Raw genomic sequence first — 26,587 nt, forward strand, 5'->3', positions numbered from 1 at the left:
ACTGATAGGCTGCATCTGGATCTTAACCAAAATCGAATCAGCTTATTATCACCAAACCAAGTCATCCACCTAGTTTTGTCATAACTCGTCCACAACTTTTTGAAATATCATGCTCAGTATCGTTTTTGGGACCATGTTTCAATGGTGAAGAATCACTTTAAAATTATCGGATCCGGATTCAGATCTTCACTAAAATCAAATCAATTCTTCGTCCTCAGAAACCCAACCTGTCCACCAAGTTTCGTCTGAATCTGTCCACAAACAAACAAACAAACAAACAAACAGACAGGCAGACATGGGTGAAAACATAACCTCCGCCTATCTTAGATGGCGGAGGTAATTCGAGGGGGAGTACTCGGGAGAGTGCAAAACCTCCACCGCCAATACTGCTGGGTCACTCAAGTGAACCTTACATCTTATTCATTAAATCTGATGTCAACATTGCTGACATTTATAGTTCTTTTCTCCAACATTTGGGGGCTGGGGGTTGGAGATCACTTAAAACATGGAGAAATGCAAAAAAAAGAAATCGAAATTTTGTTGAAAAAAAAGTTGCAAAAATTTTTTTTTTCTCTAAATTTTTTTTTGGGGGGGGTTTGAAATCACTTAAAACATGGAGAAATGCAAAAAAAACATTTTTTTCTCTAACAATTTTTTTTGGGGGGGGGGGGGTTGGAAATCACAATACATGTAGAAATGCCCAAAAAAATTTTTTTTTTCTCTAAATTTTTTGGGGGGGTTGGAAAGCACTTAAAACATGTAGAAATGCAAAAAAAAAACAAACATTTTTTTTCTCTAAATTTTTTTGGGGGGGGGGGGGGGATGGAAATCACTTAAAACATGTAGAAATGCAAAAAAAACAACATTTTTTTTCTCTAACATTATTTTGGGGGGGGGACCAAGTCCAAAATCTAATGGCATGATCCTTGGACCATACCTAAACCCCCACCAAGTTTCGTCAAAATTCGTAGAGGAGTTTTTTCGTAATACTGTTCACAAACAAACAAACAAACAAACAAACAAACAGAAAGGGGTGAAAACAGTAACCTCCGATCTTCGATGGCGGAGGTTAATAATGGAAAACTAATGTTGATCGTGAAGGCTCGTGTCGGTGTGCACACCCATTTTGATCATCTCCAGTCGTTAAAATGTCAAGACCAAAGATCAAAGAAAAGGCCATCACCGGCACCAAACGAGCATCTCGATGGTGGTGATTGTAAGATCACCCCAAGTCCTTAAAACATCAGTAAAACATGAAGTTGTTTTATTCCGTTTTTGTTGTTATCTTTGCTTATGCTTGACTTGCAAGTCCAATGAAGTCGAATGATGAAATATGTACGTACTTCACAATGACACCATTGTAGCCATGTGTGTACCACCCATGAACGTTTCGCTTGGCCGTTCACACATGAGCGACATGACATGTAAACATGTGGGTGATTGAATTCGTTCATAGGGTTGGATCTGCTGCACACACAGCAACCACACTCTGAGATAACAAGCCGTGTAACCTGGTGTCAATGGATATCGGAGCAGACCAGCCGCTTGCTACCCGCAGGGATGTGGAATTTGCTCAGGGTGCCAAAGATACCTGGCCTGCTCTTTCTTTTTGTTGGAAGACACTGCGTAATCTTTAATTAGTGTCTACCAATTAATGGTAGCAGACGAGCTCCCAGCTTCAGTTGCATCTGCGGGACGGTGCATCATCCTGCCTGCGAAGCATCATTCTGTCAGGGCACCGAAAATCAAATCCAGATGAGACGGCTCAAACGCGAGTCAGCTACCTCTCAACCTAGCCCGAACTTGCACAAAACGATGCAAAAACATTTCCATCACGTGACTAATTAAACCAATTCAAGTAAGTCTTACTTAATCAAGAGCATCATGCAAAACAGCTGTTTCAGACCTCAACACGAATAGATTTAACTGAAATGAGTTGCAGGGCGGTTATTTTGTCGTTGTTGCTGTGTGTGAACATACCATGGTGCTTAATTATGCAAGAACCACCATTCCGACAAGGCTCTCCTGTGCAGATGCTTTCCCCAGGCTCCTGGCAGCCACGCATCGCGCCGACCACCTCGGCAGGCTGGTTCACTGCTGCTGCACTGCTCAATCGCAGCAGCTGCAGGCAGCCTTGGAGGCCCAATTCTACCCGCTGCCCATTTGGTGACTTGAACACCTGCAAATGGAGTACAATGCACAGCATGGTATAATCCAGAAAGTTTGTGCGTGCAAAACAGGTACAGTGCAACAGGACCAACAAACCTGTGCTCCAAGAAAGACGGAAGAGTCGAGGCTGAGAGTATTTAGCGCCCCAGGGGCCTTTCCTGATGCCTCGTGCTGTGCATCCAGCACCAGGTGCACGGTGTTCCCACGAAGGTCGAGGACAAGCGAGTGCCAGCTGCCGTCGTTCACTTGCTCGGCGAGTCGTGCCTCACCTGGTCCACTACCCCAATCAAAATTAAACCTCAGCTCGCCCTGAACGATCTGTGGAGCACAACAAAGGTCACCCTTATCATTTAACCTCACCAGACATTTCACATGGACCAAGTTCATTTAAAGGCTACTCCAGGTATAGACTCATTATATGAAGAATAAGAGAAACAGACCAGAGGCAGTCGGGGATAAAGAAAAGTGTGGAAACAGAGAGAAAACAACACAATACGAGTAATTGTATTGTGTTGTTTTAATAATCCCTCCAGGCTTTCAAAACAGCTGTTCACCACCACCTCTTATCTTCCCCCATCCAGATCCTCGATCTTTTCTACCCCCGATAATCCACCCAAGCCCACTTCCTTCAATTCTCCTGCTTTCCTTCCTGAAAGTCCCTGTAATGTCCATCTTCTCCTCGCCATGTTCCCCGTCCCATCCCCATCCCTCTCCCTTCCACAGTTCACCTAATGTGTCTGTTCCCCACTGTTTTGTCCCTTCCACTCCCGCCCCTCTTGTCTCATGCCTCCTTGCTGTGAGTTGTGTGTTAGCTCTCATACGAGCCTCAACCAAGGTATACAAAAAAAAAAAAAATTGAGGAATTGCTGAGCGTGAATGTCCATGCAGATAGTTAACAACGCATGGTGATGGGCGGATTGCAGGGTAAACCTCTCAAGGCAATGATAACACACCAGGAGAGAGAAAGAGAAAAAGAGAAAAAGAGAAAAAGAGAAAAAGAGAAAAAGAGAAAAAGAGAAAAAGAGAAAAAGAGAAAAAGAGAAAAAGAGAAAGAGAAAAAGAGAAAAAGAGAAAAAGAGAAAAAGAGAAAAAGAGAAAAAGAGAAAAGAGAAAAAGAGAAAAAGAGAAAAGAGAAAAAGAGAAAAAGAGAAAAAGAGAAAAAGAGAAAAAGAGAAAAGAGAAAAAGAGAAAAAGAGAAAAAGAGAAAAAGAGAAAAAGAGAAAAGAGAAAAAGAGAAAAAGAGAAAAAGAGAAAAAGAGAAAAAGAGAAAAGAGAAAAAGAGAAAAAGAGAAAAAGAGAAAAAGAGAAAAAGAGAAAAAGAGAAAAAGAGAAAAAGAGAAAAAGAGAAAAAGAGAAAAAGAGAAAAAGAGAAAAAGAGAAAAAGAGAAAAGAGAGAAAGAAGAGAGAGAGAGAGAGAGAGAGAGAGAGAGAGAGAGAGAGAGAGAGAGAGAGAGAGAGAGAGAGAGAGAGAGAGAGAGAGAGAGAGAGAGAGAGAGAGAGAGAGAGAGAGAGAGAGAGAGAGAGAGAGAGAGAGAGAGAGAGAGAGAGAGAGAGAGAGAGAGAGAGAGAGAGAGAGAGAGAGAGAGAGAGAGAGAGAGAGAGAGAGAGAGAGAGACACACACACAAGCAAGGTTGCAGATAACGTTCACATACCTCCAATACGGCGTAAGCTGGGTCTCCAGCATGCATCAAAACAGCAGCCATTTGTCGAGTTCGGAAGTGCAGAGAAAGCATCATTTCCCCGAGCATCTCTTCCTGTAGTTCATACCTCAGATAGCTGTTACCATTGAATGTGAAGGCAAAGGTACCTCGAGTTTCAGGTGCTCGTGTCTCGAGCCTACAGGCCTCTCCTGGGGCACAGGTTGGTGGCACAAACCCATGCTGTTCATGTTAATTTTTGTCAAAATAAGCTCGGTATATTATTTCAGAGATTGTTGCACAGAAATATTATGTACAAAACCATTTGCATCGCAAATAATATTACCTGTGCACAGGCAAGTGCTAGAACGACGGTGTTGTGACGTAACCAGGCTGAGCCTTGCAGTGCTGTATGTTGCCCATACTGCTCCATCCAGACTCAATGTCTCACAGCAGCAACTACGTGGACACGTCAAGCCCTCACATAGCCAATCAAACACCGCCACTGGTCGCAGTCCAACCAACTGCTCCAATTCCGACAAGGACGAGTTCAGCTTGGCAAGCAGCTCATCACGCCGATCTCCACTGCCCTCCACGGTGAACAGAACGTCCAGGTTGCTCAGGGAAGATGGCTGCAGGCTTACCAATCGCAAATCTTGTCGCCGTGTGGACAGCAATCGACTCAGTAACCGCTGGAAGTTGTGCAAGTAGCCAGCTACAAATTCTTCAGGGGCGACGTCAATAAATCGGATGGTGAGCGTTTCGTGCGATACATTTGCAGGAACCGGAGCCACGTGAACTGTTGCATCCACCACCGTGGAGAAGTGTCCATCGGTCACTTGTACGGCGAGACGATACGTGCCGGGCAATAACGACCCACTGGCAACAAGTTTACCATCAGTAGCACCGAGCAGGAAGGGCTGCTGAGGGCGTGCGAGTGCATAAGTCAGCGTGTCATGGACATCCAGGTCAGTTGCATGAATCTTGCCAATGACTCCACCTGGGAAGGATCCAGGAACCGCAATGATTCGCACTTCGAGAGGGGCAACTGATGGCGGGTGCACACTTTCCTGCACGATATGAAGCTGCACGTGTGTGGTTGTTGAAAGGGGTGGCTGACCACTGTCTGTCACCTAGAATACATGCAAGTTGAGCATTACATAGGGCTTGGACAACTGAAAAAGCTGAATACAATGAAATCTAGCACGATCCCGTAGGAAGGTCAGCGGATACAACAGTAACTTAATTTGGCAAGTATGCGGAAACACGATAATGGCAAAGGCAATAACAACCATGGAATAGAATACCTGCACCATAAGGGTGTGCACTCCACGATGTTGTGTGCCAAGCACGCAGGCCGTGCAAATCTCCCCGCTTGCGTGCAGCAAAAAGGCACCTGCCTCATTGCCGGTGATGATGCGGAACTCGAAGGGTGGTCCGTTGTGGCGAGAGTCCAGGTCGGAGACGAGTAGTTGCAGGACTGGACTTCCTACAGGACGATTCTCCTACCATGGAAGTGGCACCACATGGACATCATATCACACCACCACCACGACCAACTATGAGCAGCATCAACTCCAACTTTCACAACCACCACGACCAACTATTAGCAGCATCAACTCCAACTTTCACAACCACCACCACAATCACTTCGAAACGATCAAAAAAAAAAAATACAAGACACAGGAGCCTGTTTTCCCCTTTGTGTGCATTCTCAGTATAATCAGACTTCCATCCATCCATCCATTGGGACCATACTCTGTGCAGAGCGTTGGTGCTGTCTAAGCAGTCTCCTGGGCTATTGGGTACAATCCTGGAGAGGTCACCACTCCGACACAGGATACCAGCAAGTTGGCACTTATTTTTGCTGACCTCAAAAGGATGACAAGCTAAGTCAACCCCACCTGGTATTAATTCAACAGCAAGATGGGATTTCAACTCAGGACCCTCAGATCCCAAGCCCACAATTCTAACAATTAAGCCAACACCAGTCATATAATAAGACCATACACGTACTACCTGTTAAAAAAAATCTGCATAGTCGTGGTGCAACTACACCACACTCCTGTTGAAAAAAAACAAACTACCATAAGATTTTAAGATTGCAGATCTGACGGCCAACTTAACATCTCCTGCTGGCCGTGCATTAATATGGCAGTTTTAGGTTGAACGCGCGACAAAGATGGTTCAGATGCAGACACAGCACCACCGAGCTCTTATACCACCAGACCTGATGACCTTCTCGGATACGATACACACATGATGCTTTGCAGCCAAATGGCTTGGAAGCCCCAGCACTGTTCAGCTGACCACACCTGCACTACTACGCTGTAGTTGTCTCGAGAGAACCTCGGCGGGTTGTCGTTGACATCGGAAACGTCAATGCTCAGAATCACATCCGCCGAGCGTACGGGGACACCATCATCCGTTGCCCGCACCAGCAATGAATAACCGGACACCTACAATAGGAGTATAGTAATAACCATCATGACGTAAATGTCATCCTCAAGTCAGAATAAAGTGTCACACAAACTCGACAAGCTGTAAACACGAACCTGCTCATGATCTAGTGGTTCAGAGAGGATGACACGGCCAGTGGATGGATGGATTTGAAACTTTTTGCCGACATTCCCCCTCACAATGGTGTACGTCACACGACTGTTTTTCGGGTTATCTCCATCGTCGGCCTCCACCTTCAAGGACAACCAGCCCCAAACAGGCTCGTAAGATATTTAACCCCCTCCTCCCCCACATCCCTCAACCCAGGGCAGGAGGACAACAACTTATTTCCCTAAAGTAAAGGGTTCACTGGGCAATGGGCAGGGCATGCAGAGGGCAACAGCAACTGACAAAAGGTCATCAGAACTCGTGACCTCACAATAGCTGGAAGCTCAGTCCCTACTTTGCTATCAGCCAGTCTAAAAAATACCAACCATGGTCTTTGCAACACAAGGTAACAACCCATTATCAAAACCTCACCGTGATCATATGCTTTCCAGGTGGCGAATCCTCCCGTAACACGGCGGTGTAGGAGGCGCGTCGAAACTTTGGCTCGTGGTCATTCACATCTGAGATGTTAAGAGCAACAGTGGCAAGTGCACAGAGATGGAGCGCCGTGCTGTCACAGGCCTCAACAGTCAGGAAGAATTCTTGTCGAGTCTCGTAGTCGAGCTCGCCGGCCACTGCAATTTCTCCTGCAAAAATGTCTCCATGATCAGCTTAGCAAACTGTTTCCCAACATCTCTGGAATTATTATTTGCAAAATCTAAGATTTTTCAAGTATATTGGTCAGTCGATTTTGTTGGGTCGCCAAAAAAGGTGACCCCTATTGTCAGTAATTCTGTCTGTTTGTTTGGATGTTTGTTCGTTTGTCATCAGCATAATTGGTAGTAAACGTGGGCGGATTTTCACCAAACTCAGGTGGTAGATACATCTTATGACCTGGTGCTTTGGAAATTGTGATGGTTGCTAGGGACGCTTTGGTTCCCTAGCAACAACTGAAAAACCTTCAAAATCGGTACCGTTCACGCGAAATCAATTCCGAAAGCCATTATCCCACTTAGGGTTATGAAATTTGGCACGAATGATCTACAGGTGATGCTCCATCAAATATATTCCGGTTTTTGTGATATATGGAATAATTTACCCGCAGCGCCCCCTACAATTAGGGTATACGCGAAAATTGGCGAAAATTGAAGGCCCCCTAGCGACCAGGTGAGTGCATCGATACGAATGAAACTTTGCCGGTTCGTGGTACTCAATGAGTACTACAACTTTGCCTCTGGACATATTGACCGATTTTGCTTAGGTCAGGGGTCAAAGGTCAATTAGTGCAAAAACCGATAACATGCGAGAGCTGGAGGTGCCTTCGCGCCAAATGCTACTCCTCCTAGGGTTATGGTCGGATCGTCATGAAAATTCACACTAATCGTCTGGAATACATTGTGCACAAACGATCGAGCCGGATTTTCGATTTAGATCTTTGTTCACCCACAGCACCCCCTCGAACTTTGGGGATTTCCGATTTCAAACCGCATTTTCGGTACTTTTCATTCAAATGGATACCGAGTAGTTATCAGTAGATGGAACTGGATGAGATTTGATATGCATAATCTTAAGGTGATCCCCTATCCGCTATACGACATCCATTTTGCTCTATATCTTATAGTTTCCACGCTCGGCGACCCATCGCCACCTACCAGCTTGTTATTCTGTCTGTCCGTCTGTCTGTCAATTGCCTACAGGTCACAATTCCAAACCGATTCTCATGAGACCAAGCTGTAGAGGTAGTCTCAACTGAGAAGGCTATTGATTTTGAGGTCAAAGGTCATCTTGAGGTCGTATTTCTAAAATCGTCATTTTTCATCCGATTGACTTGAAAATAAACAGCAACTGCATACTGCATCACTGAATTTGGAAACCAACCATTTTTGAGGTCAAAGGTCAAACTCAGGATCAAACTTCTAAAATCATCAATTTCAATCTGAAAAATAACAATCAATTTTCATCCGATCGACCTGAGTTTTGATTTAGATTGTCAATTTTAATCTTAATGAAATGGACAATTTGATGCATCCATGGTAACCTTTGGAGAGGGGGGAGGGGGTGGAATTTGCAAGTATTGTGCTCTGCACGACGTCTTTCTCTTGTTTTATTATTTGTCATTTGGCAAACCCATACATTTGCCTTCAGCAAGAAAAGTCAACTACAATTTGAACGTGGATGTGACGTTGGTCTTGTAATTAAAACCGAATGTCTTTGTATTATACCTCAGTTTTCAAGATTACCATGGCCTGCAGCTTCAAATACACAAACTTCAAAGGTGGAATGTCGAAAGGAGACAAGTACCACAATCGTGGATTACATTCCATTGTAATATTCTCCGGTTAATTGTCAAGAAACGAAATCAATTAAAAAAAACTGAAACTTCAGTGTGAAGTTTCAACAGGTTCTTCCGGTTTGACCCAAAACCCAATGCTCTGCTCACCTCTTCCAGCATTGATGTGGAATTTCCCGTCTTCGTTGCCCCCTCCAATGGCGTACGTCACAGCTCCGTGACCGGCAGCCTCCCGGCTTGCAGCATACACGGTCAGCACCACCGTCCCGATAGGCGCATCCTCCGACACACTGCCTCCGTACTCTAAAAACTCGAAAACAGGTGGGTTGTCGTTCACGTCCAGGACGGTGACGGTGAGAGGGGCAAATGCGAGGAGTGACCGGGAGCCATTGTCCTTTGCACAAACCCTCAGCGAGTATTCTGACAGCATCTGGCGATGCAGTTGCTTTCGAAGTGTTAGTAGGCCCGTTGTCTTGTCCATGGAGAAATGCGCATTAGATGGTTCCAGATAGTAGGTTATGCGTCCATTTTCACCTGCAAACGTTAAAAACAACAACTTGTGTGCACTAAAACGTTATTGCTCATAGAAGAACTAAGCAGCAAAAGATGGTAGGGTTAAAAACTTACAATGGAGTGGAAGAAACATTTTGGATCTGACCAAATGATTAACATGGCACTGCTCATCAAACACCGTTTAGGTGTACATCCTGTTCCAATGCACGACTCCTAGAGAAGGGGTTGGCAGAATAGCCTGGAGGTATGCCAACTCTCCTCTGAGCTGTCTCACCTGGGTTAGAATCCCGATCCAGCTATAAACTGTCATCTTATGTTTCACATGCAGGGGGAGGCATCAATGTGTGTGCCATCCCTCTGGGACTCCTGTCCGCCAGCATTAGTGAGTGGGCGTTAAAGATCCCACGGTGTCCTTCACAAAGAGTAGGTGAGCTATCACCGACACTTTGAACAAATTACAAATTCCTGCCCTGACCTACAGTGGCATTGCATCAGCGGCACAGCCATGCCCCCAAGCAAACGATGCCATGCACAGACATGTGTTGCCCCAAGAAAAGCCCTCATCCTTTTCCAAGATTTATAGTAAAGGTGCGGCCTCCTCTGTTCGACATCAATACAACGGTACAATAAAGACAATCAACTCCGTGGTTTAAGCTGCGGAACCTGATATTTTGCTCACTCTCATCCAAGTCGTTTAGTTGCATCTCCGAATCTCCCCCGAGGTGACAAAATCTCATGACGAGCAACACTCACCACTGTCCGCATCGGTGGCAGACACACAACCAATGGGTGTGCCCACGGCAGTGTTCTCATAAACTGACACAGAGTAGTGTGGTGCTGAGAAGGCTGGTGGATTGTCATTAACATCTTGCACAGAAAAGTGCAACTGCATTTCGCAGGCCAATCCGCCGGCGTCAGAGACTCGCACGTGCATACGGTACTCCGCCTGCTGCTCACGATCCAACGGTGCTGCTGTTCGGATTACACCTGTACCCAAAACACATGCCGTCCCATCAACCCATAAAGGTGCATATGAAAAACAAAAGGCCCAACAACAAGGCAATCCGGCAGAACTTGGAAGCCTAATACAGTGACGGCCAATTGTGACATTTGAGTGGACCTCTGTCCTACTTGTAACAAAAAATTGTCGCATTGAAAGAAACTTGTGCTTGGACGTGGGGATGACAAAAGAGAAAGGATGTTGATATAATGGCTGTACTTTGCTCTTACAAGCAAATATTCCATCACGTACAAAGAAACTTTTCACTGTGATCATACGGAGGGCAAACATCATGACTCAGCCTGGGCCTGTCGTCATGAGCAGACCCACAAATTTCCAGTGAAAACATTTGGGGGTAAAAAGCACCACCCAAACCCGCAAACAGACGGCCTACTTTACAATGAAAGCAAGCGTTTTCATGCCTTCCTGAAAACAGAAACAAAACCATTAAGGAAACATGCCACGCCATCCATCTTAAACCAAGATTCCAAGCAAAAGGTGAAGAAGTGCTTTGTTTGAGCACACACTAATGGCAAATTATTGTTAGTACGTCATCTGCAGTAAGAGGTATTTCTTAAGTTTGGGTGCAAGGTTTTACTGGTGTAGGTTTTCCAATTAATTAAGATTTTAAAAATCATATTTTTACGACACAATCATTAAAAATCTGGAATGCAAACAACTTAACAGCGAAAGAAAGACCACGACAAAGCTGAAACTAGAGGGGGAGCACTCGGGAGAGTGCAAAACCTCCGCCGCCAATACTGCTGGGTCACTCAAGTGAACCTGATATCTTATTCATTAAATATGATGTCAACAGTGCTGACAGAGTTATAGTTCTTTTCTCTATTTTTTTGGAGGAGGGGGGGGGGGTTGGAAATCACTTAAAACATGGAGAAATGCAAAAAAAAGAAATCGAAATTTTGTTGAAAAAAAAGTTGCAAATTTTTTTTTTTCTCTAACAATTATTTTTTTTGGGGGGGGGGTTGGAAATCATTTAAAACATGTAGAAATGCAAAAAAAAACATTTTTTATTCTCTAACAATTTTTTGGGGGAGGGGGTTGGAAATCACTTAAAACGTAGAAATGCAAAAAAAAAAATTTGTTTTTTCTCTAAATTTTTTTCTCTAAATTTTTTGTTGGGGGGGGGGTTGGAAATCACTTAAAACATGTAGAAATGCAAAAAAAATTCTCTATTTTTTCGGGGGGGGAGTAACAATTTTTTTTGGGGGGGATGGAAATCACTTAAAACATGCAGAAATGCAAAAAAAAAAAAAAATTTCTCTACATTTTTTTTGGGGGGGGGGGGACCAAGTCCAAAATTTAATGCCATGATCCTTGGACCATACCTAACCCCCCCACCAAGTTTCGTCGAAATCTGTTGAAGAGTTTTTCCGTAATACTGTTCACAAACAAACAAACAAACAAACAAACAGAAAGGGGTGAAAACAGTAACCTCCATCCATCTTCAAAGATGGCGGAGGTTAATAAAGGTTTGCAATTTTTTTTCATTTATTTAAGAGCAAAATCATGCACAACATATTAAATGGAACACGAGAGGCGTTCAAAATAGTCTGCGGATGAGGTACTCACATATTTGAGAAAAGGCAACATAATTTTATGTTTAAATAGACAAGTTTATATCATTACCAAGATGAGTTTTTTTTTCTTTAAAAACAAACAAACATAATGTTCAGTAAAAAGGGCAAAGCCAAACAACAGATTTAAATTTTTTTTAATGGATGGTACCCTGGCCCTAAACAAGGCAGAAAGCCACTCTAGGTAAGGGGCTAAGAGAAGGTTAGATAAAGATAAAGCAAAACAAAAAGAAAGAAAAATAACAAGAAAACATCCAAGACACAGGAAATAGCAGAAGTCAGGTGAAATGTGACGTAACCTCAAAGATGTGATAAGTAGGAATTGACATTCCCCTTCAAGCTAGGTAGATTGTACGATGTGAATCACGTTACAGGTCGTGAATTCCAAAGCAAGACAGCACGAGGGATAAAACTATCTACCTGGCCTTTTGTTCTGTACTTTGGATCAGCCATCGTGCATGAGTTTGCAGAGATGGAAAACCGAGTCTTGCGTCCAAACACTCGTACAGGAGGGACCAAGTTAGAAAGTCCAGCAGAACATTTGCCAAGAATATATCTGTAGAACAAACTAAGAGTGGCAGCTCACCTACGGTGAGAGACTAAGCACTACTCCACCGATCAAATAGGAAAGAGCAGACTAGACTTCCTCTCGCTGATACTCCAGCTCCGGCACATGGTGGCCATTTTATATCTGATTCACAACTTTAACACGCCACACAAACACGCTGCATCGACACGCAGCGCAGGTAGGCGGCCCCACAGCACCACACGCACAACTCACACGACCAGCTTGGCAGCGCACTCCACCTATATACACCACCAAGAAATCCAGGAATGAAGGGGGTGGGGAGAAAATGCAGCACTTCCCTTCCCCCAGAATTATGGGAGCAGGGTAATGTTGATGTAAACACTCATGTACATCCATATAAAACTAGATCATACAAGTTGTGATGAAACACTGAGCAGACCTCGAAAGATGATGGCATGTCTTCATCTCAACAATCCAAGAAAATCTGTGCTTCGGCACAAGGCCAGAAATGAATGGAAAATTTGATATAAAATGGTCACTGTTGAACTATCTATCGGCTTGAGGAAGTTCACGGATCACAAACAAAACGGAACCTGAGACCAAGACTGTTGTTTGCCATTTGATTTTAAATCGGTAGATTTCATGCTTAGCACAATTTGTTGGTGGTTGTGTATATATATATATATATAGACTTAGTCTGGGTGGTTGGTAGTCTGGGTGATCGATTCCGAGAACCATGGAAACGAGCAACAAAGGTACCATTCATGGTACGTGACAGACAACCTGCTGCTGTGCGGGGTTGTTTTTTTGTTTTGCGTTTGTTATTCAAGGCTCATGGAGATGCGAGCCTGGACAAATCAATGGAGATCACAGAGGAATCAACATAGTATATGGGTTGTGAACCTCGGATGCCAGCCAGCGTCATGAGCTATGTGCTTAGATGAGAACAAATAACTTACACTGTCTGAGTCTTGGCATCCCGAGACGGCAGCAGTTTCCACGATGCGCAACACCGAAGATGTCTGACGAAGTCCTCAAAATGATCTCAATCTCCCGTGATGAGGCTGACGCTCAAGATTTGTTGTTTTCACATTGCAGCCCGGTTGATTGTCTCTCTGGGATTTTTTTTTTTTTTTTTATAACCACCTCCTGTCCAATATTGCTCCCTCTGTTCTGTCAATCCTCTGGCCCTCCCAAGTAACTGCAGGATGCACACATTTTTCCAGTAACTCCCATCTGGTTAAACTTTCAAAATCCAGGCTGTCTGCACACCTCAACTCTTTTATTCCTTGCTTCTCCCATCTATGGAACCACTTTTCTTTTCTGTCTCACTTTCCTCCAGGGCTTCAAGTAGTGCACCTCCATCTCTTGTCATCCCCTAATTATGTCCCATGATCTCTATTATCCCCATTAACCTTTCTTAACCCTACCATCTTGCTAGTTTCAGTGTTCCTTCCCCTCCCTCCCTATCCTCTTAGGCTGCTCATTCACTCCCTTGATGTTTGTCCAACAGTCAGATCTACCTTGCTCTTCCATGAGTCTTGCTCTTGGAAATAAAAAAAAGAGAAAAAAGTGGAACTGTATTCTCTGACATTTTGGAGCAGAGGTATGAAGTCTCAAATCCATGAATGGTTGGAGGCTCGGAGACCACAAACACCCGGTGATTCATTTGTCAAGCTCGGCTCCAGTACCACTCACCTATCCTGAACTGTTCCACTGAATGATCGCTTATTTTATTATATCTTTGTTCATAGTCGAGGTTTATGGAGGAGTGAGAACAAAGAATGGAGCAGGATGCAACAGAACGAAAAGAACAGTCGAGATGGAGTTTGGGGGGGGGGGGGTCGGGAGTGGGGAGGGTTGAGAGGGAAAACGCACCAACAGCAGGTTAGAGGGACAAAATAGATGGAGCCTTGGAGGAATAAAGGACGTGGGGAAGAATGAGAGTAAAGGGGGGGGGGGACACGGAAGGGAAACAAGATGGATACAGCAACAAATTCTCAATGGAGGAAGTGGAAGAAGAAACTGAAAAAGCAGAAATGGAGCAAACAAGCAAGCAGTAAATAAAGAAGTAAATAAATAAATAAATAAACAACAAAAATATTTAAATAAATATAGAAATAAGTAAATAATGCAAAAAAAAAATGACAACTCAAAGTCTTTGACAAAAACTCCTATGAGTGTTGAGCTTTGTCTCAACCAAACATTTTCATTCATATTATCGATCAAAAAATATGGGACGTTTAAGTATCGTATCCATCTATTGGGACCATACTCTATGTAGAGGGTTAGTGCTGCCTCAGCAGTCTCCTTGGCTATTGGGGACAATCCTGGACGGGTCACCACTCCGACACAGGATACCAGCATGCTGGCACTCATTTTGCCGACCTTGGAAGGATGACAGGTCGAGTCAACCCCACCTGGTATTAATTCAACAGCCGAGTGGGATTTAAACTCAGGATCCTAGGATCCTGATGAGGATCCCAAGCCTACCACCATAACAATTAAGCCAACACCAGGGATAGAAATATCACATGATATACCTCTTGTTTGGATTCATCTGACGGGCATAGTCTGATGTAACAAGGAAACCTCTGAGGCTCATATCCTGAACAAACTTGTGGACCTTCAATGTGGAGCTCTAAATTTGTGATAGGGTCAGGTCAGGGAGCATGTGCCAGAGCAGCGCATCACTGCGTCCACTTTCCGTGGGTACTCCAGGGGCCTCGGTCTGGCCATCCCCCAGGCAGATGCCAGGCCCATCCCCATCTCCTTGAGATGCCGATCAACCTGCTGCAACCATGAGGCACGTGGTCGGCCCACTGGCCTCCTCCACTCACGAGACTCCCTCGCTGAGAGAATCTGGTGAGCAGGATCAGCATCAAGAAAACGAGCCACATGTCCATACAGCCGCAGCTGACGCTCACGGACTTTGCAGGTAACAAATCTCATCCGAGTCTCTCTCAGCAACCGCTCGTTGGACACAAAGTCCGACCAGCGATAGCCAAGGATTCTCCGAAGAGACCTGGTACCAAAGGAATTAAGTCTCTGTCTCAGATCCTTGGTCAGAGTCCAAGTCTTACATCCATAGAGTAAGAGTGGAAGCACCAAGGACCTGAAGACTCGGACTTTCGTCCTCCCGCACAGGTACCGGCAGCGCCACACCCCATGATCCAGTGAATCCATGACTCCCCAGGCCCGACCCAGACGTCTATTGACCTCTGACTCGCAGCCAGCAGAGACATGAATATCACTGCCAAGGTAAGTGAATCTCTCCACGACCTCAACATCCTCACCTGGTGAAATTGTGTATCCCTTTGTTGGTTAAATATATGGTTCACTACTTTGCTTCATTCGGACTTTGCTTGGTCTCTAACAATGGCAGCAGCCCATATGTCATGGATGGAACTTCTGACCAGAGATCAAGGATAAGACTTATAGAGTGTTATTAAAAGTAGTAGAAATCCTTCAACCTTTTTGAACACTCAGCATGATAGACATGTGAGGCTACTTCAGTGACAATACCATTGGGGATTAATTCATTTTCAACATTAAGCCTAAGCGGAAAAGGTCCTTACTCACCAGTATCAGAATCTACGCTGAAGACCCGTGATCCATGCAGCGAGTAATAGAGCCGACCATTCTCCCCGAGGTCGGCGTCTCGTGCGTGAACCTGCAGCACGCGTGTACTCAGTGGCACATCCTCATTCAACAACTCTTCATGCAGAGCCTGAAATGGACAATACCACATCATGATCACCAGAGATTCAGCTCATTGCACACAGCACCAGATGAACCATTACCCTTAGAATCACACATGTCTCAGGGACTATCATTTCCAACTTTATTTCAAACTGGCAAAGGTACTTAATGTTTCCGGGCAATGCCGTACCTACTCGCACCCCTTCACCTCACTCGTCATACCCCCTCCCTGCCTCCTCCCACTCAACTCCTTCCCTCCTCACGCCTTTCCTCCTCCTTTCTCCTTCCACCACACTGCCCCCCTCTGGACTCCAGACTCCCAACAATTCCCCTCCTTCTTCTTACCTCCTCACACCCCAACTTGTCCCCTCCCTCCCCACACCTCCCATTCCCTTCTCACCTCCCACATCTACCGTCCCTCATCCCACCCCTTCCCTTGCCTCTTCCCAACCCACCCCTCTCCCTCCAGACTCACACTCTACCCCTTCCCCTCCATCCCCCTCCCTGTCTTCAGACTCCCACCACTACACACTCATATATGTGTGGATATATATACATACATATACTGCACGCACGCACGCACACACACACGCACACACACGTTTTATGGCATTTTCAGAGCCGCGAGACTCTATATACGCCACTCGTGCAGACATAACAGCGGTGAATGGAGGAGCCTTTAGGTAATCCATAACTGTATGGATTTCCCACTTTCTTTAAAAAAAATCTCAGAACCGCCTTGCAGAGTCGGGGATGCTTCTGGTTCAAATGGCCAAAAAGGTTCGGCAATCTGGGTCCGTCATCAAGGGATTTTAAAAACACATGGTTCAAATGCTTGGGTTTCCGACAAGTATTGCAAGTCCCAGCGGAGTGACACCCTATCCCATGGAGTTATGAATCAAGACGACAGAGCAGAAGGAGGCCATGACAGCCTTTCTTAACTCACTTACTAACTAAATAAATACACTTCGTTGTTGTTGTTGTCATTGTTGTCGTTTTTGTTGTGTTGCCTCGGTCAGTTCTGCACGAACAGACCCACAGCACGGAGATAGCCGATCAATCTCCCAGTAGCAACTCAGAGATCCCTCACACATCCATGATGTTGTGCTCTTGTTGAAGTGGAGCTCGGACCACTCAGTCTTCCCGAATGTGTGTTTTGTTGTGTGTGGGGCGGCCTGACAGAGTTTGCGGGTGTCATCGAGTCTGTGTTTGTGGTTTAAGAGCTATGGGTGGTGTCTCCAGAGGAGGCATGCAAGGTGAACACGATCGGACCTGGAGAGTAGTTATTCCGAGTCATGGTCAGATTTCACAGTCAGATTCTGACAGTTATTTAGCCCACGGGATATAATCCTCAAATCCGAAATAACATTTCGATGATTTCCTTTAATTAGTTCGTTACAGTCCATCGTGGAAAATCGTATCATATAATGCATGAAATCTCTCCAACCTCCTAATTTGACACTATAGCACTTATAAAAGCGATATATATATATATATATATATATATATATATATATATATATATATATATATATATATATATACATATACATATATATACATATACATATATACAGTGATTCGTAGCTGTGAAGATCAGGCGTTTGATGATACGAGTGAGGAAAGTGGGGAAAGAAACAACATTTCAGCGCTTTATCGTGAAGAAACCGTTGCGGCCTGTGACAAGTTCCCAGTTTTCAAGTCGAGGCATTGTTGAGCAGGCCGAACAAAATGGCGGCCTCAGACCCCAGCGTGCAGCCATCTTCTTTAGGCCTATTTTTTTTTGTGATGAGCACCCCCCTAAATTATCTTCAAAAGGGGTGTTTAAATTTACCAAAACACACAGTTTTCACTCATGCACTCCCTTGGAGATCCCTTAGTGTGCATGCAGTTTGGGGCTGCTATGTTTCATGGTTTTGGAGTTATGACACACACACACACACACACACACACACACACACATATACACATACACACACACACACACTTATTATTATAGAAGGTGATAACAAATGATGTTTGAGTAAACAAAAAGATGAAAATAAAGTCCAGACCATCAATAGTGATCAATATCTACCTGCTCACACTCAGGTGGGTTATCATTGATGTCCAACACCTCGACATCGACCAGAGCATGGCTTGTGTGAAGTCCATCACTGGCAGTCACGTTCAGCAGATAAGATTCACGAATCTCCCTGTCCAGCACTTTTTTAACAAAAACCTTCCACCCATCCTGTGTTGGCTCCAGTCCGAATTGACCCAGTGGGTCCCCGTCTGGGATTTCAAGATATTTAAAGGCAAAGGTGAATAAAAGAAATGCATCAGTTTCTATAAAGAGATTCAAAATGGCCAAACCAAAACACAAACTTAAACCATGCAATCAAACTTGCATTATAGTCATTCGTCAGAAGCAGCGCTAAGATTTCAGGTAAGGTGGCATCTTTGCATGGTTGGGGAGGGTGGGGCATTAGGAGGTGGGGAGCTAGAATTCTCATTAATAACGAGATTTTTTTTTTTGAATGAAGAATTACAGAAGAGATAGAGGAGGGCAGGGGAGTCTTGGTGGAGTGGGTTAAGAAAGGGAAAGTTTGGGAGGATATAGTAGTAAGCGGAAACAAGGGAAGTGGTAGGTATGGAACATACATTGGGTTTTATGGGTGTAGGTGGTCAAAATCTACCATGTTTCTCTCAGTAGCAACCCCCCCCCCCCTACACACACACACGACCCCCTACAGCACACCAGGTATACGTACCTCCCAGGTGCAGTGTAGCCTGACTGTTGTGGCTTGCCGAGTCAGCATCGTGTATGCTCAAAATGGCCACCACATCACCGACTTGCGCATCTTCCCAAACCGTACCCTTGTACACTTCGGCAGAAAATTGTGGTGGCTGGTCGTTTGTGTCCATCACGGTCACCAACACGACCGAAGTTGTCAACTTGGCTTTGTGGCCCAGGTCTTTTGCCACGACATTGAACTGATATTTAGCATGTGCCTCTCGATCTAATGACACGCGTGTTGTCAACCAGCCAGTTTCAGCATCGAGTGCGAAAATCTGTGCGACGTCATTTCCTCCCGATTCTGTGCCAGGATCCAGCAAATACAGCACTTGGCCGTTTGCTCCAGCATCGACATCTTTTGCTTTCAGCTGAACAAGGCTGGTCCCTGATGGGAGGTTTTCCATCACAAAGCACTCGTAAAAACTGGACTCAAATATGGGGGCGTTGTCATTCGAATCCTCGACCCTAACTGAAACCTCTGCAAGGACGGTGGCATCCGAGTCAGACGTAGCAACGACGATGAACTGGTACCACTTTGTTACTTCAAAATCGACTGGTTTCGTTAGTACAAGCTGGCCAGACTTTGTGTCGATGAAAAAGTTTCCATCCTTGTTACTCTCAACCGTACTGCCCCTCACTAGGCTGTAAGTTAGCTGATGTGCACTGGAGGCATGAACACTGCCAAACATAGTCCCGACAGGATGATCCTCAGAGATGGTAAAGGAATACAAACTTTCATCAAATGCAGGAAGCAGACTTCCACTCGGCAATACGATGATGGACACGGGGACGGTAGAATGCTGAGTGCGGATCCCTTTGTCCTTTGCCTTTACAAAGAAAGAAACAACTTTTTTCTCCATGTTTGTTAAGTCGCCAGCAACTGATATCACACCAGTGTCTTCGTCAATCGCAAACCTCCTGTCAACGTAATTGGACATCTCTTCGTGAATCGAGTAAGCGATGTCGGCATTGATGCCTTCATCCGCATCTTCTGCATTAATCTTCAGCACAAACTTGCCTTTGGCAGCATCTGCAGGAATGCTCGCTTGATATTCTGCAGCCATAAACTGCGGCGCATTGTCGTTTTCATCCGTCAGAATCACTTTAACCAAACAGAAAGCAACTCTTCCACCCCCGTCCTTCGCCATTATGTGTATATCAATCACCCTCCCGAACGAGTCTTCTCTGTCAAGCTCTTCTGAAGATAAAATTCGGCCTCCAGAGTCCACGGAGAACTTCGAGGCAGCAAAATCACCGACGATCAAAAATTCCACTTCCCCGTAATAACCTTCATCTTTATCGCCAACCGCCACTTCTGTGACGATCGTACCGACGGGAGTGTTTTCGGAGAATTCAACCACAAACGCATCTTGAGAAAATACCGGACTGTGTAAATCTTCACGAAGAATCTTGATGTAAACCTCGGTCGTACTTATGTAAACGCCATCGGAGACGGAGACGTTCAAGGTGTAGGATGGATGCATCGCTTGTCGATGGAAGCTGGCAACCCGAATCACTCCCGTTGTGCTGTTAAGACCAAAGTGAAAATCTTCGTTACCAGAAATGATCGTATATGTGAGTTCATCAGAGTTAGAAATGTCATCATCGTAACCAAACACTCTGGTTACAAAATGTCCTCTGGTTGCCAGCTCACTGACGGACTCCTTGTACAGTGGTCTGTCAAACTGTGGAGGGTTATCGTTAAAGTCTTGCAAAGTTACGGTTACGGGAACTTTGCTCGTAAGGCCTGGTGAACCGCCATCTGTCGCTTTCACATAAAACCGATGAACGGCTATATTCTCCCTGTCAAGCTGTTGTGTTGTAAGCACAAGTCCACTGTCGGGGTCGATGGAAAACCACTCCACGTTCTGTCCATTCTCATCTTCTACATCATACGAAACTGCACCGTTGCTTCCCGAATCAACATCCGTCGCAGTGACTGTAAAAACCGATGTTCCAACACCGACGGACTCTGACAGCACGTCGCTGTATGAGCTCTGCAAAAATCTAGGCACATTGTCATTGACATCATCGATCCAAACGTCGACGGCCGTTTCAGCGTGCACCCCTGTAATAAAATCCGCCGCACAGAGCACCAACTGCTGTCGTGAACATTCCTCATGGTCCAGTTTGTTGGAGATTCTCAGCACCCCTGTTTTGAAGTCCACGGAGAATCCACGATTCTTGCTTCCACTGGCAAGAAAGTAAACGAGGCGGTTACCACTGGGATTGTGCGCTTGGACGTTCAACACAGGGGTGTGCATCTGCACATCCTCATCAACGTGCACCGTCAGGAAAGGATTTTCAAACATGGGTGTCTTGCCATTTGCAAGCATCACACGAACTTCGGCCATCGCAGACAATGGACTATTCCCTGCATCTGTTGCGCTGACATGTAGCGCAAAGTCTTTTTGGGTTTCGCTGTCCGAGAATGGCTCTGTCAAGGTAATGTTTCCGGCGTTGGCATCGATCTCAAAATGGCCATAGTCGTAATCTAAACTGAAGAACACCTTTCCATTGCGTCCAACGTCCCGGTCAGTAACTTGGATTTTTTTAATGAAAGCCCCTCTTTTGCTGTGGCTTCCAACGACAGCGTAATAAGGAAGCCCAACAAAAACCGGAGTGTTGTCGTTGACGTCTTTTACGTCGACTTGGACCAAGACGGTGGCAACACGTTCGGCGCTCTGCGAGCTTCTCACCTCCACAACGACATTGTAAAAGTCCTTCTCTTCCCGATCGAAAGGCTCTCCAGTTGTCCTTAATGCTCCGGATGTCCTCCCGATTTCAAACCTCTTCTCTGGGTTCAACACACGGTAAACAAGAGGCTCATTTAGTTGTGTACCAACTGCCAATATTATCGCTACCATCTGACGTCGTGTGGAATTTTCTAAAACGGAACCATAATATAAACTTTGGCTGAAAGCAAGGCCACTGTTGGAATCTTGCTTCGTGATAATTGTCACCGTTGTATTTTCCGAAAACTTTCCATCTGTAACACTGACGACTATGTCATAGCGGCGAACAAGTTCTGATGGGCTGTTTACGGTTATGACGCCATTTTCTGCATCAATCGCAAACTTAATCCCGATGTTTCCACCAGCGATGGAGTACAACAAACGGGAGCCGACATCCCTGTCGATCGCAGACACTGCGAGGACCTCTACACCGTTGTAAGTTGGGAGCAGCAACCTTGTCGTATATGACGATTGAGTAAACATCGGGCGGCAGTCGTTGATGTCTATGACATGCACCATCACAAGGGCCAATTTTTCTGTCGACCTACGGGGGTTTCCATTGTCATGTGCCCTCACGTGAAAGCGGTATACCGAACGCATCTCATGATCCAGGCTCTTTGCCAGCCTTATTGTTCCAGTGGTCAGGTGAATGGTAAAGAACTTCCGGGCTGAGGGTTCAACAATGCGGTGGAAAACTACAGAATTCCTGTTCGTGTCTGCATCCGAGGCTCGAACGACGAGAGGAAGGCCTTTATCATCCAGCAGTACACTTCCTGGTGGAGCTGTCTCACTGACGAGTCCTGAATAGTCCCGGTGCTTGAATACAGGTGCGTGGTCATTGGCATCTATCAGGTGCACCGAGACCGGCACATCACTCGATTGGCCAGCCATGTTTATCGCTCTGACAGTCAGGATGTATGATGACATCTCTTCATAATCCAAAGGCTTTTTGGTGGTCAGAAAGCCTGTGCTGGGGTTCAGATCAAAAACTTGTCCAATGTTTCCGGTTGTAATCACGTACGTCAAAGACGACCGGCTGGTTGCAGACAGCAAACAAACAGAGGCCCCCAGGCCGGCCGATTCACTGATAGTTGCGGAGTACTTCGGTGAGGAAAATCGTGGAGAGGCATTGTCGGATACGGTGACCTCGATGCAAACATTTGTTTCGGAGCTCAAGGATGGGGAGCCTCCATCTGTAGCTTTAACAACGAGACCATAGTGTGACGCAACAAAGGAATCGAGCTGTTTTGTGACACCAATAGTTCCCAGCAAAGGGTCAATGGCAAAATGGTCACTCCCGTTTCCTGAGGAAGAAAGGAAAAATATTAGTTATGGAGCAATCAATGAGTAACCATATTAATAACAAGTTTGGAAGTGTTGCAGACTTGCCAGATTTGATTGAGTAACTGATCTCTGCATTTACACCCTTGTCTTTGTCGGTCGCTGTTACATGCAAGACCGCGGACCCCAATGCCGCAGACTCGAACACTTGGCGTTCGTACAAAGATTGAAGAAACTCGGGAGCATGGTTATTGGAATCCACGACCTGGACTATGACACGAGCAAAGTTCCGTTTTGCCTGTATACCCTGGTCCCGCACCTGTCCAAAAACAAAAATAAATAAATAACACCAACACAAATGCACATATGGAGGTGGATACTTTGAGACTTGGTAGGTCAGTGTTCCACCTTCTGAAACCCGTATATGGAAAGAACAACCAATGACAGACACACACACGGCTAGAGAAAACAAAAGAAACACTTGCACTCCACCTACCATGACTGTAAGAACGTGCTCCCGTTGAGCTATGTGGACCAGCGAGCTGGAAGTCCGCAAAACTCCGGTTCCCGGGTGAAGATGAAAGAGGCCGCTACTCTCAGGACTCATGCTCGAGTGTATGGTGAAAATGAGTCGGGCATTTCTGTCCGGGTCTCGTGCAGCAAGCTGCAAGACCTCGGTGCCGGTCGGTACAGCCTCGGAGATAACAGCCTTGTAGAGCTTCTGCGAGAACTCCGCACGATTGTCGTTGTAATCACTCAACTGAACATAAACCTGCACAACAACCGGAGTATGGGGGTTGGAGCATCATTCAGGAGCGGACATACAGGTCAAAGGACGCGGAGATCGGGGCAAAATAGATCCAAAGAAAGTAAGTTGTACGCAGTCCACCTGCACCGTCGCTGTGCTTAAACCGTCGGTCACTTCCACACTCAGGTTGTAACGATCCAGACTTTCGGCATCGAGGACCTTGGCGATAATCAACATGCCGCTCTCTCGGTGCACGTCGAAGTGGCGCGCCTCATTTCCTCCTGTTCAGGGACGTGCGAACAGGCAGTGTCAATCAGCAGCGACCACAATCTCCTAACCGCACACTTCATTGTAAACATTTTCTCCCATCGTCCACATCCATTTTGAAAAAAACTCCATCAAGTACCCCACCAACCCGACCACCTGCCCCCTACAAGCCTTCCTTAACCTTGTCCGGACATCATCCGCTTAAAGCACACAATCCTCGATTCAAGCATCCACCATCAATGCCATCAAGCGCAGTCTCTTTGCGAGGGTTGCAATCCTGGACGGCTCGCCACTAGAAGATGGGACACCCAACTTAACGTCCATCTGAGAGGGGCACACAAAAATGACAGCTCGCCTTGCATGCGAAACTCCAGGGTGGTAGTTAATAGCTGGGTCGACATTCAAACCCGGGTTAGACGGCTCACGTGAGAGTGTGCATACCAATAGTAGGGTATTCCGCCAGCCCACGCTCAGTGCTATTTCATCCAAAAACAGGGGGTTCAGTAACACAGTTGGTACACAAGGGTCTGCTCTTTTCAACAGATACTGTGCGACCTTTAAGGTTCACAACCTCGCAATAGATGCAACGGCAGGGTCACGTCACCCAGAGCATGGTACGCGCCGAGGACGCAGCTCCCCATAATGATACTGTACCAGCGCGGCAGTTCAGCTCGGATTCGACTCCACAGTGAAACAATTACAAGACCAGACAGCTCAAAGGCGAGCACCGAACCAACCGTCTCTCTTACACCCCCTCACCCGACAACACCCGGCCTCCCATCAAAGTACTAACAGAGCTCAACTCTGCGTAGCTTCGGTGATTTGATGAAATCGGACATATTCAGACTGTCAGGTTGCAGGAAAAATGCCAAACTGAACGAAGTGTTTAAGACAAGGCCCCAAACATAACTTTGTGAAGGAAAGAAATCCGAACCAGAAATTCCAGGTGAACCCCAACAGGTAGGGGATGAGTTAATAGGATAGACCTCACTTAATAGGATGAGTCACATTGTGCTAGAACCTCAATTAATAGGATGAGTCACATTGTGCTAGAACCTCAATTAATAGGATGAGTCACATTGTGCTAGAACCTCACTTAATAGGATGAGTCACATTGTGCTAGAACCTCAATTAATAGGATGAGTCACATTGTGCTAGAACCTCACTTAATAGGATGAGTCACATTGTGCTAGAACCTCAATTAATAGGATGAGTCACATTGTGCGAGATCCTCACTTAATAGGATGAGTCACATTGTGCTATAACCTCAATTAATAGGATGAGTCACATTGTGCAAGAACCTCACTTAATAGGATGAGTCACATTGTGCTAGAACCTCAATTAATAGGATGAGTCACATTGTGCTAGAACCTCACTTAATAGGATGAGTCACATTGTGCTAGAACCTCAATTAATAGGATGAGTCACATTGTGCTAGATCCTCACTTAATAGGACGAGTCACATTGTGCTAGAACCTCAATTAATAGGATGAGTCACATTGTGCTAGATCCTCACTTAATAGGATGAGTCACATTGTGCTGGAACCTCAATTAATAAGATGAGTCACATTGTGCAAGAACCTCACTTAATAGGATGAGTCACATTGTGCTAGAACCTCAATTAATAGGATGAGTCAGATTGTGCTGGAACCTCACTTAATAGGATGAGTCACATTGTGCTGGAACCTCAATTAATAGGATTAGTTACATTGTGCTGGAACCTCACTTAATAGGATGAGTCACATTGTGCTGGAACCTCAATTAATAGGATGAGTCACATTGTGCTAGAACCTCAATTAATAGGATGAGTCACATTGTGCTGGAACCTCAATTATTAGGATGAGTCACATTGTGCTAGAACCTCACTTAATAGGATGAGTCACATTGTGCTGGAACCTCACTTAATAGGATGAGTCACATTGTGCTTGATCCTCAATTAATAGGATGAGTCACATTGTGCTGGAACCTTACTTAATAGGATGAGTCACATTGTGCTGGAACCTCAATTAATAGGATGAGTCACATTGTGCTGGAACCTCACTTAATAGGATGAGTCACATTGTGCTTGAGCCTCAATTAATAGGATGAGTCACATTGTGCTAGAACCTCACTTTATAGGATGAGTCACATTGTGCTGGAACCTCAATTAATAGGATGAGTCACATTGTGCTAGAACCTCAATTAATAGGATGAGTCACATTGTGCTGGAACCTCACTTAATAGGATGAGTCACATTGTGCTAGAACCTCAATTAATAGGATGAGTCACATTGTGCTTGAACCTCAATTAATAGGATGAGTCACATTGTGCTAGAACCTCAATGGATAGGATGAGACACATTGTGCTAGAACCTCAATCAATAGGATGAGTCACATTGTGCTGGATCCTCAATCAATAGGATGAGTCACATTGTGCTAGAACCTCACTTAATAGGATGAGTCACATTGTTCTGGAACCTCAATTAATAGGATGAGTCACATTGTGCTAGAACCTCAATCAATAGGATGAGTCACATTGTGCTAGAACCTCAATTAATAGGATGAGTCACATTGTGCGAGAACCTCAATTAATGGGTTGAGTCACATTGTGCTGGAACCTCACTTAATAGGATGAGTCACATTGTGCTAGAACCTCAATTAATAGGATGAGTCACATTGTGCTTGAACCTCAATCAATAGGATGAGTCACATTGTGCTGGAACCTCAATCAATAGGATGAGTCACATTGTGCTAGAACCTCACTTAATAGGATGAGTCACATTGTGCTGGAACCTCAATTAATAGGATGAGTCACA

At 45.2% G+C, this 26,587-nt stretch overlaps 1 protein-coding gene across 2 annotated transcripts in view; it reads right to left on the reverse strand.

Moving 5' to 3' along the window:
- The window catches only part of LOC147018256 (protocadherin Fat 1-like), a 92,336-nt gene that overhangs the window by 12,464 nt on the left and 53,285 nt on the right, over positions 1-26,587 (reverse strand). For both annotated transcript variants that reach the window (XM_085897781.1, XM_085897780.1), the window contains exons 7-22: positions 23,668-23,807; positions 23,275-23,550; positions 22,887-23,097; positions 18,737-22,801; positions 18,061-18,257; positions 15,864-16,011; positions 9,911-10,144; positions 8,795-9,178; positions 6,787-7,001; positions 6,363-6,500; positions 6,123-6,266; positions 5,115-5,312; positions 4,154-4,940; positions 3,823-4,019; positions 2,266-2,487; positions 1,981-2,179 (exon numbers count right to left, since the gene is read on the reverse strand). In XM_085897781.1, the coding sequence (XP_085753907.1) occupies positions 1,981-2,179; positions 2,266-2,487; positions 3,823-4,019; positions 4,154-4,940; positions 5,115-5,312; positions 6,123-6,266; positions 6,363-6,500; positions 6,787-7,001; positions 8,795-9,178; positions 9,911-10,144; positions 15,864-16,011; positions 18,061-18,257; positions 18,737-22,801; positions 22,887-23,097; positions 23,275-23,550; positions 23,668-23,807 (7,755 nt within the window). The remainder of the gene's footprint in view (positions 1-1,980; positions 2,180-2,265; positions 2,488-3,822; positions 4,020-4,153; positions 4,941-5,114; positions 5,313-6,122; positions 6,267-6,362; positions 6,501-6,786; positions 7,002-8,794; positions 9,179-9,910; positions 10,145-15,863; positions 16,012-18,060; positions 18,258-18,736; positions 22,802-22,886; positions 23,098-23,274; positions 23,551-23,667; positions 23,808-26,587) is intronic.

The sequence above is a fragment of the Eptatretus burgeri genome, chromosome 10, assembly GCF_056783735.1.
Source record: "Eptatretus burgeri isolate ZD-2024b chromosome 10, Ebu_testis_v1, whole genome shotgun sequence".
NCBI lineage: Eukaryota > Metazoa > Chordata > Myxini > Myxiniformes > Myxinidae > Eptatretus > Eptatretus burgeri.